The sequence below is a fragment of the Diadema setosum genome, chromosome 2 (assembly GCF_964275005.1).
Source record: "Diadema setosum chromosome 2, eeDiaSeto1, whole genome shotgun sequence".
Lineage (NCBI taxonomy): Eukaryota > Metazoa > Echinodermata > Echinoidea > Diadematoida > Diadematidae > Diadema > Diadema setosum.
The window spans coordinates 37855502-37868892 of NC_092686.1; the positions used below are offsets into that span (position 1 = coordinate 37855502).

The following is a 13391-nucleotide window of genomic DNA, read 5'->3' on the forward strand; positions in this document are numbered from 1 at the left end:
TATATCTCAGGCTAGTCACCATGGTTACAGTGTAGCACCACCCAAGCAGTTTGTCATCGGCATGATTCATCATTCATCTGAGATCTGTATGCACACAGGTAATTTGCTTTCATATGCCACAAGAGCATTATTTTCGGCAGGTCATGGATTTCTATTCTCCCTTTCTTTTCATTAAATTTTGCTTCTGAGAAATGAAGAGCTGTCTTGTTCAGAATCTTTGACTTGACAGCTGGGATATACTGGGTAATAATCTTCGAAATATGATGAAAAAAAAAAGCAAATATGTTTCTTTGTTTTATGAACTAATAAAAAACAAAAGCAATATATACAATATTCACTTTTCCCTGATATATGGTAACTGCATTCAGATAGTCTTTTTCTACAGGGAAAAAAGTGGGAAATGGTTATGACCATTCATACACATTTGTAATCTCATCTGTGCATCTTTTCTCTTTGAACACATACACAAAAAATACATGTGTTTGATGTGAAGAGGTTACCTTTCAAATGGTCAAAGTCAGTAGAATTTATTGTGTATTAGGTGGTGACCAAATTTAGAATTATGTGATGTATTGCACTAAAAATGTATAGTATAAAGGAAACAGTACTACAACAAGGAAATATATGTGTGGTAAACTTGTTCAGGAAACACGGTTACACTGGCAGTGCTTTACTTTGTTTGTGTTTTAAGTACCAGTACTTTTATAGTGTTGAATGCATGTGTGTGTGTGTGTGTGTGTGTGTGTGTGTGTGTGTGTGTGTGTTGTAAGAGGAGTTCGTAGGGAGAAACAAGAGCCTTGTATCATGTTCCTGCCGACTTCCACATCCTGATGCAATCGCCAATCAGCAGGAAACAGGGTTTTCTACATTGCTTTCTCATCATTGTAGCATTCTCTGAAATATACCATTACCTCAACTACATTGTAGTATGAACAATAAAAGATTTGGGCTACATTGTAGATACACAAAGGCTATTTCAAGGAAAAGTCCTGCCAGTACTCAAGTGTAATGTATAATACCTCAGCACATGAAAAATGACATCTGAGTCTTTTCCTAACATCAGTCTGATGTTGTATGAATCATTACACGTTACGACATTATATGTCAGCCCACCCATGGCTGCACCCTGTGAATCACAGAGAAAGAGATTTTCACATACCAAATGTACATTGTACCAAGCAGCATTTTAGATGTGATGTTTTGAACCAAGAGAACAATACTGTGTAACACTGCTGTCTGTACCTTATGATCCAACATCAAGTAAATGTGAAAAACTGCTCAAAATACTGATGTGTTTTCCTACCACGTAAAAACTTGTTTCCACAACAGGGAAATCAAAAAAATAAAAATAAATGGATAAAGAATGACCATTTCAACATCCAAAAACAAGTTAGCCTGATAACACATGAGGGTGAAAAAGTTCAAAAATCAGTGATACACAAAGTGACCTTCGGGCCTTCCATGAACAATGACACTGTATGAAATGGAATGTCATTCATGAACACAATCAATATGGCAGGGTACACGCCCTCTCACACTGCTTTAAGATGATCGCATTTCAACTGTACAGGTGCTTTTTAATAACCTCTGTTCTGATGAAGGGAGCCTCCAATGCCAGGATGATTAAACTGGTGGATATTGGATGAGATAATAAAAAGCTCAACAACCTATTTGAAGTATTATGACATGGAAGCATGCAGCAGACTGAGATTTACATTATATACAAATGTATGTAGACAATCTTTTCTTTTACAAATTGCATGGCCACATCTACTGTGATCATATTTTCTGAGGGGGAAAAAATCCACATGATAACATTATTGGTTTTCTTTGCAAGCTAATAATGCACAAACTTTTACCATGATTTGAAATAAAATATGAGCAATTATCATTCTCATCAAGAAGCATTGTGCATTAGCACTACAGTGTACATGTTCATAAAAGTGAATGTATATAAAATCAAATTTTGATTATTAATTCCGTCCATATGATAGAAGCAGGATGAACATTCTATCATGATGATCACAGATTTCACTGCTCGAAAATTACTGTAATACAAAACAATCCCTTTTTTAAAGCAAAGCAAGTCTGTGAGGTATCTACTCTTGGCGTCTTGAGATGCTACTTTTGAACAAAATTTTTTCTCAAGAAGTCTCAAAATTCTTACAACCTTTCTCCCCCTTCTCCCCCCCCCCCCCCCCCACCCTCCCCCAGCTGCCAAATCCTTCTGGCTGTGTGTTCTCACCAATTATCATTTGTCTGGATAATGATTTGATACTTTGCTCAAGCTATAAAAAAAAAAGAGGGGGGGGGGGGTGTTGGAAAGAACCAGAGGTTTAGATCTTCATCTAAATTCACCTCCTAATTGCCAGAGTTAATCTTCATTACCTCATTACTGTTTGCAATTTTCACAGCTGATCTTCGAGGGTACAATTACAGAAATTGAAAAAGGAAAACAAAAATAAGAGGTGGCACTTCTTTCTCCAAGACTGATGCACTTTGACAGTCTAGCAAGGCATTTTGTTATTTTTTGATTTTTCAACAAGGTTCTTCAAGATGCTAATATTGTAGTGGATTCAGTGTTAGATGACTCAAAAAAACCCTCAAAAAATGAATAAATAATTACTGTAAGTACAGTTGCAAAATATAGCACCCAAAAGGATACAATTCTGAAGCTATTCATACAACACATTATACATGTGTATGTATGATCTATAATTATGCATGATCTACGTATTTTGTACTGGGTTCTCGTGAAAACCTTTTACTACATGTATTTTCATCACACATGCAGGAAATGCGTTACTGTATCATACATAAAGATTACAGCAATGCATAATGACATGATATGTTGATCGGATGCCATTAAAAAAGAAAAGAGAGAAAAAACAAGTGCCACAGTGAAAACCAGATCGTACGGTTTTACAGTCAGCCAACATTAAAAAATCTGCAGGTACCACAGCATAAGACCACTATAAAACAATGTATACACCCTGCCCATACCCCCAAATATAGTGTCAAGCATAAACTTTTAGCTGCCATTAAATGTCCGATCCGTGCTAACATCCTGTAATCAATGCGAGGACAGCTCTGTGACGTCACAATCACAATTACGACTGTACTGGGAAAACCACAAACAGAAGAGATCTCAACAGGACAGCATCCGCATGATTACATTGTACATTGTGTAACATAATATTATGCTATCTCTCCCTATAAAAGTCAGACAGAACTTCCAAAGTCACACATGCAAAACACACAACGCACACACACACACACACACACACACATGCCAACTTGGCACAATCGATGCTTTCAGTTGCACGGAAATGCAAGCTGATTAAAGCAGTTTACAATTCATACTGAATTTACTGTATGTCAGGAGAAAACAGACAAAGTTATACTATGTGTACATGTACATACACACACACTGGTACATCACACACACATATACTGTAAATACACCTACAAAGAATGTAGTGTACATTAAAACTAAACATGATGTGTACACACACATGAATATTTAATATCAAACAACATATACTGCACATTTCAAATATTGGTTTGATTGTGTGCGTGTGAGCGTGTGTGTTCTTTCGGACAGAATGACTGCATACTTTTAGCAACCATATTTACACACCTGTATATAATATCCCAATAATTTTCTCATCTGCAGATTAGAATGTTTGAATTGAAATATGGGATGTCTTCAGTTTTAGCACCTTTTTTATTCTGTTGCCCAAGTCTACAATCAACTCTCAATTATACTAGGTTTTATTAATACATGTACATTTAAACTTGACACCCTATCAAAATGATAATGCCACTGCACACTATGTTTTACTTGCGCTAAATATATTAACTGTTATGAACTCAACTGAGCTGATATTGGAAAGACAATGGTTAGTGGGTACCATGCAGTCTTCAAAAAGCCAAACACTCATAATCACGACAGCGCAGGCAGTGCCATCAGTAATGAGGCATAAATAGGTTTCCGAGCATAATTGATTAATATTTCTGGCCTCGCCAGGCCTCCATTATATCCATCGACGATTACACTTCCCTTTGAAGTCATTCACATTGCATCATGCATTAGAGACATTTGACTCATTGTTTTGTTTTTACTATCACGGAAAAGGTGACCTGAATACGGCCAATGGGGACAAATGCTACAAACTTATATACAGTACCAGTACTGCTGCATTGGACACAGTGTCCTATTCAATAGAGGCAATGTATTTAGTTTCTCTACACAGCACTAACTGAAAAAAAAAGGGGGTTAGCAAAAAAAATATTAGTCAATCCAAGGAAGTAATTGTTGTAAAGGATATCATTAGAGTTAGCGTGTCAAGCCACACTGTACAAAGGTGTTTTTTTTTTTAATTCAATTTTTGCAACAAAAGTAAACAAGATCTTGATTTTGCACGATCAGAAGAAGAATGGAAGGAGCTCACATGACCTTGCAGTGAGATAATGCAGCTCAAGATGATGAAATGAAATGCATGTACATATTTTATAAGGACCAGTCAATATTTGGACAAAACATCACTGAATTCTGCCTCTGATTATGGCATTCAATGTAAACAAGGTGGAGATGGCTTCACTGAATCCGTTTCCTATTATATGTGTACCTAAAATGTACAGGCCCTAGATATGGTTGAAAGTTTCTGAATACGCACTCTTAACTACACTGCATGTGGTCAGAGACCCCACTTTGTACCCATCTAGCCGAGTAACAAAGTTAAGAGGTGAAGTATTCTGCCATATTCAAAGGAAGCATTTCTTCAAATCCTCTTCAATCAACAGCTCAAGGCATCCCATTAGCTGGAATCCCTCCATGCGGAGATAAATGCTCATGACGATTTTTAACGGGAAAAGATTCTCATTTGCGCCAGGAAATGAAAACGGTCTGATTCGATGACCTCTACGATCTAAGATTTCGCATCCACTGTAGTCCAAATAACAGTCAGTAGGAGGAAGGGGAAACAGGTGGTGGAGAAAAGCATCCCCAGGGACATCTCGCTATTAAAGGGACAGCTCAACACCTTGATGTTGGCCACCTTCAAAACGAGATGGAGGTTGACTCTCAAATGGGAGCAGGTGATTCTCCAGTCTCCGAGCTGTTCATACAACCTCCCAATTTCCTCATTAAAAAGCAAAATGGAAAAAAAAAGAACCAAAATAATCTGTCTCGTTCTGGCTGACGACATCAAAATGGCCAACAGCCAACTGTGAGAAAGGTGTTTATCAAATTATCGCAAACAAGACGTTTGGTTGTTTTTGGATTTTTGTTTTTCACAGATACTATACAGAACATCAGTCCTAAGTTGCATTTTTATCAATGCAGGGTGTTACATTTTTATAATTTCCCATTTGCCCAACTAGATGTTTTGACAAGGGCTCTCCATGCCTCTAACAGGCAAGTGCATTATTTATTTTACTTGCCTAATGGTACTTTTTAGTTGCCTTGGGCAAACATGCAGGCGGGTATATAGCTCGCTCCAAATATGCTACAAACACGTCGACTGGGAGATATCAAAAACAAAAACAAAAACAAAAAAGTGATTTCATTTTCTCATTTTGATACACACATGAATCAGTCCTATATCTGGTACATGGACACAGTAAATGATGAAAACAGGGAAGACAGGACTCAAAAAAAAAAAAAAAAAAAAAGGAAAGAAGAATTATGCATGGAAGGTAATATCTGCAGACACTATTTGACAACTCTTCAAAGCACAGGACACATACACCTGATTTATCACACCCTAAACAGAGTACCGAGATGGGATGGGGATATATTTCACCCATGAATAATGTGCACCAGCCATTCTGTCACCACACAAGTGTGGAAACCACTTGCACAGATTTGAATAACCCAGACTACACACAGTTTTTTTCCTGCATGTACCTTTGTTTCCAAGCTGAGGATTGCTTCACCAAAATCACAAATTATTCATCAAAGTAAATGAGGTTTAATATGGAAAGTATAGCATTAAGATGTCTAGGGGCATTAAATCGAACATGATTGTATTATGGGTTTCACATGAAAAAGAAAAATGACTTAAAATGTACTGTATACTGTTAGCCAAAATGTAAAGTACGGATAAGGGGAAAAAAACAACACACACACACACACACAAACTGAGCATCAGCCATGTGTGCCACAACATTCATCATCAGATATTTGATATCACCATAAGTCCAGGAATAGAAATATAATCAACCAGCACAAATATGCTATGAATATTCACAAAACCTATGGACATTGTGAGTGAGTGAGTGAGTGAATGTATTTCACTGTAACTCTGTTGTATCTTGTGACTTCAGCCTTTCCTATACTTATTAAAATTCATACTTTCACTCATCATCTGTTGCATTACCGAAATGACCGGTTTATTAATTTTCGTTGAGTTTATTCAGGCACAACACTCTCTACATTTTGGAAAAACCTCTTACCGGCTTTCTTTAGATGAAAATAATTCATTAGGGGGAGAAAAAAAAAACAACAACCCAAATATGCGCTTGCTATGGTACACATAATTTGCAGTTACCATGGAGATGACATAAAGTATGATATTGATGACAGACAATCTGAATAAAACATATATGACGGTGCCAAAGCCACTTTGTGTTATCCTTGAGCTACGCAGGTCCCGTAACCAATTTGATTTGCAATGCTCCGTGTGATGCCAAAGGGGATGACTCACTGACGTCCAAATTGTCCTAACTTCTCTGGTGTATCTGCCCAATTTTCACAAAGTTTTCACTGATCTGTGGTTGAAATTCAGCACAAATATCCGTCCAGGGTAAACTCGCCTTCATGGAAGAAATCTGGACTGGTGAAGTGCCTTCAATCCTACACAAAGAGGGGGGGGGGGGACCAGTTTGTCTTGTATATCTGCTCACATGAAATTGTGATCTATTGTAAAAATTGGAAACTTTCACAAAATCAATGTTTTGTCTTAGTGTTTTGTTGTTTGTCTTTTATTCTTTTTTCGCTAGGCCACTTTCAGGGATCTTCAGTTGTTTTTACTTTCATGGAAGAGAACATATATTTGCATAATAGTTTACATCCTCTTCCACCCCCAATAAAAATATTAAATAAATCAATAATTATCTTTTCATTTTTACTCCAGTACAGGAATGTGAAAAAAAAAATCTCTGAAAAGAGAAATATTTAAAAAAAAAAAAAAGCAGCTGAATTGGTGAAGAGGAAACTTACCATTCCATGACCACTAGTAGACACCTCTGACCATTGTACATGTTCTCATATACATCCCTGATGTGTACAATGTACATGGGGAAACCAGTAGCTAGCGATGATGCACGAAAATGCAGCTCTACTTCTCTCCTTGCTTTGCTGTTATCTGCTAGCACCTGTTGGCAAAAAAAGGAAGATAAAAAAAAATAAGAATATGAGTTCACATCAAAACACTTCTAAAAAAAGCAACTCCTTTTCAATGCATGTTATCATTTGATGACCAGAAAGGTATACCTGTAGACATGAAAAGTGATAAGTTGTATGAAAATCCTTCACATTTCTATATTTAAAGAGATGGCATAGTTTTGGTTAAGACCTGAATTTGGGTTTCTAACTTTTTCGGTGAAATAATGACAAACCTCTTATGAAATATGGAAGGGCATGCAATTCCATGAGGAATTCAACATTTTTTAAATGAAAACTGATTTTGAGATGGCTGAGATACATCCAAATCAAAGAATCCTAATAAAAGGTGGGACCCACCTTTTACTAGTAATCACTGTGTTTTGCTTTGTTGTTGTTGTTGGGGTTTTATATATATATATATATATATACACATATATATATATATATATATATATATATATATATATATATATATATATATATATCTCAGCCATTTCAAAACCAATTTTCATCAAATAAACTTTGAATTCCTCTTAGAATGCTACGCTCCGTAACATTTCATAAGTGGTTTTTTAGTATCTCACAAAAAGTAAAAGCTCAATCCTCATCTCCACATATACTATACCATCCCTTTAAGTGCAATGTTTCAAAACAGATATCAACTTGATTGATGTGTGTCACGACTGTTTTGTGAATTGTTAATGTAGAGGGCCAGAGTAGTGTAGTGCAGTATGTCCTCAACCAAACAAGCTATTCAAAAGAGGCAGTGGCCACATCCTGGTAGCATAAACCAAGGGCGTGGCAGATTCAACACCTTTGTGTAAACAGTTCAAATGAGAGAAAGAGCAAAGCGGGCAAAAAAGGAGGCTTTTCCATTTGGGTTTGATTCAACAACAACAAAAACAACAAAAAGGCATGGGGGTGGAGTTGGGAAGACTGAGTAGAAAATGACTGTGTGAGAAGGAATCAAGAGCATTTTTAACTACCAGTAAGTATGTTTCATAGGTTTTATAAACCCTTTGTGGGTTTTGATAGCTGATTGGCACAGAAAGTCTCATAGCATTGTACATAGTGTCCTTTGTCCTTAGTACATGTACATGTAGAAAAAGGGTATTAAAATCAGCTTCATTACCCCAAAACAAATACTGCAGTTTCAAATCTTGAGGAGCGAATCACAAAGCATCACACGTATAGATGCACATGATGCCTTTATGTGTCCAGACACTTAGGACCCCGTTTACAGTGCGGGGCTGGGCCGAGCCGCGGCCGAGCCGCGGCAGAGCCCCCGCAATTTTGTCCGTTTACACTGCCAGGCTCGGCCGCGCTTTTAATTCAAACCTTTCAATATTTTGTCACAGTGGCGCTCTGCTTGTAAACAAACGCAATTTGGTATAGCCTGGTTTTCAGACCCTTTGCCAACTGCCTTTGCCGAAGGAAAAATCCTTTGCATTACAAAACCACCTTAAACTATACTAGTTTTCGACGTTGAGGGGGTTAATATCGTGAATAGCGAAATAGTGTGGGCAGAGGGTCTGGAAGCCAGACTAAAATTGGCCGCACATTTGGCCCAGTTTGCGTTTACACCAAGAAGAGGCCGGGCTCGGCAGCGGCGCAGCCGCGGCCGAGACCACCTCCAGAGCATGGCCAAATGCACGGCCATTTTTGGCCTCGCATTTGGCCTTTTGCGCGTTTACACTGAAATGAAGGAGGGCTCGGCCGCGGCTCAGCCGAGCCGCGGCCGAGCCTCGCACTGTAAACGGGGTCTTAGTTTGTTTTGTCTTGAAGTTGAAAGCTTTTTCATCAGCATTCATTAATCCATCCAAACTTTACCTATAATACTCCAAGTTGTAAAATTTAGCAGGCCCACTCAGGTGTAGCAATGTGCCTCAGACCATCAGGAAGGCCATGGTGACTCAATAGGGATTAAGGGGATCAGGTAATCTCATTCATTGACAATTAGTTTCCAGACTGTGCCAACTAGCAAAGAATGCACTCCAGCCTGCACACCAATTTGGTGAACAAAGCTCCAATTGACAATCAAAGTCCAGATAGGATAAAAGCAAAACCCAAGATGTCTATGAACATCTACAGAGGGAGTGGACAGGACTTCATGTACATTGTACACTGCCCTTTGCACAAATACCAGTACCACCACCATAGGAAGTCCCGTTTCCTCAGTGAACACTATGGCATGTCTTAAAAAAACTTTGCAGTCAATACAGACCTGGGGATGTGTTAGCAAATACTGTACACATAGCAAAGAATATGGGCCCTTCAAGGCGCATAATCTTGCTGATGAATGCCTTCCAAAACTGAAACTATTCATGATTCACACCAGTAGAGGAAGATAATATATTCAGTACCTGAGAAATGCCACAGTTTACATGTATACTCGCTTGGGAGAATTTTTTCTCATCTGTACACTAAACCATGTATTTATTTCATGGGTGGGGGGTGGTTGATTTCACATGCAGTTATAAGAAACTTGTTCAAGTTCCCAGGTCAAATATGTATCACTTTGCTGAATTTATCAGAACACTGGACCAGCAATATGTGGTCAATCAAATCACCAATATGCATATTCTGTGTTGAGCAGAAGTGGCATCCCATTATCTGAAAAAAAAAAAAAAAAAAAAAAAAATCTTCAATCTAAATTCCCTGCCAAATTTTGGGTCAATGTGTGACATTTCAATAATAGAGATATTTTCAGAACCAGAACACTGGTGGCAAAAAAAAAAGAAGAAAAAAATCCACAGCATTTCTCACATTTCAGAACTTTGATGGAAATTGTACAGGGTGTAGCATAACACTTTGGGGGGAAAGAAAAATTCTACGAAGAATTGTGCTTACAGAAACTAAACCACGCCATTCCCCGACTATGCCTACTGATGTGATTCCAGGAACAACAAAAGAACTTTTTTTTTTTTTTTAAATAAAGATCTTTCTCACATTCCAACTTTTTGGAGAAATTTCTTAGCAGCTATTCAAAACCATACCTTCTGTAAATAAAACACATCTGTAAATGTGCACTTGTGTGTGTTTTTTTTTTTTTTTTGATATTCTTTTTATTCTTTGTTCAGTAGCAACAAAAGTGACACTGGCAGTCATTCTATGTTTTTAGCTTGTTATCTTTTGCAAATACGATATGTAAAACTTATGTTGACTCTCCAAACCATGGCACAAGCAAGCATCTACACGTAATAGAGGGAATAGTTACTTGTATCTAATATCTAAATCCAACAAATGTTTAGGGATTGTGGACATCCCATCACAACCAAGGACATTTCATACCTATATGTTGGCACACTACATAGCAAAAGTATGATAGCACTCATACCTGTTCTATAAAAAAAATAAAATAAAAATAAAAAAAAAATCAGAAGAGGTTTTCCACTAATGTAAACATTGCATCATGGTCTTATTAAAAAGCCCTTAATTTCAAACCATCCAAACAAAACTGTTGTAATGCTATGTATCACAAACCATTCCAACCTGCTTTTATCTTAATTAGCTACCTTGAATGTTTTGAAATATTCTTTCATGTGTATTAAATGGAAAGAAATCATTGTGATTATTTTTCACAGATGATCTTTATCAGCTTATGTGCAAAATGTACCTCCGAACCAGTTCACAGAGTTTTTGTCAGTGTAAATGGGCCAACCCGGGTGATCAGGGCTCAACATTAATTAGCAGTGGCCCGGTGGCCCAGGGCCACAAAAATTGGTGTCAGGCCACCAAATTTATGTTTTGGAGGCCCAATCGGGCAACTAATATTCAAACTGGATTGACTACTTTTGTTTTTATTTCAGGCCACTACACATCTTTCACAGGCCTTCAAAATTTCAGATTTACACATCTTTGAGGCCCAAACTGGAAATTTCCTTTCAGGGTGTACAATATGTACAATGGTTTAAAAATCAGGTAATTTGACCGCAGATACACCTCATCAAATCCGTAAATGCAGACTAACTTCATGTCATGCATTGATTAAAGGTAAACCAGATCTTGGACTTTTTACTGATAAGTTACAAAAATACTACCTTGCATGTTCAACTGATATGATATCATTCTACTCAAAGAGTGCATTTCTGACAATGCAGAATGTGTCAATTTTCCAGTGAATGAAATGTACAGCATGAAAGAGAAGGGACAACAAAATGGACTGATGAGTACCTGGTATGTTAATTGCTTTGTGTGCTCTGTCCATAGATGCCATGGTAACAAGGTCACTGGGTGAGAAATGAAGATACAAGGCCCGTTCACACACAAGGGAAAAAGTGCGATTTAAAAATCGATTTTCTTATCGCGATCAAAATTTCGAAATTTTTTCCAGTGTGGACAGAAAAATCTCACTAATTACCGCGATCCTTATCGCGATCCAACTCGCACTATTAGTGCGATTTTTCAGAATAATCGCGATTATTTTGCCAAGCGTCGTGTGTATGAGCGCAATCGAGATTCGGAAATCGGTATTTTTCATAGCGCCTGCGAAACTCTATTGGGACTGCGGGGTCAGTCTTCGGTCATGCAAGTTTCGCGCATGCGCAGTTTGGCCACTGATCGTTCTTTCCTTGCAGCTGCGAAGTGCAATTTTTCCCTGTGTATGAACGGTCGAAAAAAAAAATCGAAATTTGGATCGCGATTGAAATTTCGATTTTCGTTGTTTGTGAACGGGCCTACAGTGTAGCTGAATTCATGACTTCAGCCATGGGAGGGGATGCATTACGAGATAACACTGTTCAATGTTCAGCAACAGCAAATAACTACATGTATTTTCCATAGCTCTTTGTAGATTTGTACTACATCTGTTAATGGGCTTAAATTGTCATACAAATGCACATACTGTGTGATCATCTGTACTGTCCATGTACACTATACCAGTACAGAGGAACTCTTGTAAGATACAAAGTGCTTTCAGGACGTAAACAACGTCTAGAACAGTACATGTACAGCCTACATATAGTACATTACACCAATTGCAAAAACAAAGACTTACTCCCATACTGACATCATTGTCATGCAAACATTAATAGTTTGTGAAGAAGAAAACACATAGGCGTATAAAGTTATTTTCTGCAATAAATTCCATACTTTGCATAATTTACTATATTTGCAGATGAAACAAAAACCCAGCATTAGTGCTTTAAGATAGTTCTAAAAGGTGAGTTAGGGATAGAAACAATCACTGTAAAAATCTGAATTGGTCAAACTGATGTTACATATTGTTAAATGTACAAAATGTGAACAATAGTTACAATAAAGATGTTTCCACACTATTCTGTCTACAGTTATGGTTTATTGAGAAAGTAATAGATCTCTTTTATATTTTAAGCTTTATTGCAAAAGATGATAGGATGTTTTATGGTACAACAGACCTACACATATGCTGTATGCATTAAATGTCATATCTTTAAAAAAAAAAAAAAAAAAATTAATCACTGTTCCCAAAGGTAAACAGGACCTTTAATTTTGTGGGGGGGGGGGGGGAAATACTTAATTACGCACTCTACATATTGTACTTGAAGCTTCTGACAGAAATTGGGTACGTACAAATATAATGTACATATGTATTTCACACCAATATATATGCGAATGCACCCTACAGGGGGCTGAGGGATGGTTGAGAGTCCAGAGAGTTGGGGCATATGAATGAAATTTATGTGTTGTGGAGTACCACTTCACAGCACTCGGGCAATGTGAGAGTGGGAGTTTGGGAAGACTCATTTAAATGCCATTAAGCAAGGAGGGGGAGTGAAAAATCAATGCCGTTGATTGCAACTGTTGTATCATTGTCAGTCCTGAACCACCTTCTTCTACACACACACACACACACACACACACACACACACACACACGAACACACACGCATACATTGTATGTGAACGTGCATGATATAGACCTACATTGTATTCAGTTTTAAAACACTGTACCTTATGTCGGTCACACTGTGTACGCCATATATTCAGCAAATCTAATTTTTCACAAATCTGGACTTTCCAAT

The 13391-nt window shown here is 37.5% G+C and overlaps 1 protein-coding gene across 2 annotated transcripts in view; it reads right to left on the reverse strand.

Annotated features, from left to right (window-relative positions):
• LOC140242406 (MAP kinase-activated protein kinase 2-like) overlaps positions 1 to 13391 on the reverse strand; it is a 50212-nt gene that overhangs the window by 25606 nt on the left and 11215 nt on the right. For both annotated transcript variants that reach the window (XM_072322152.1, XM_072322145.1), the window contains one exon: positions 7226 to 7380. In XM_072322152.1, coding sequence (XP_072178253.1) covers positions 7226 to 7380 — 155 coding nt within the window. The remainder of the gene's footprint in view (positions 1 to 7225; positions 7381 to 13391) is intronic.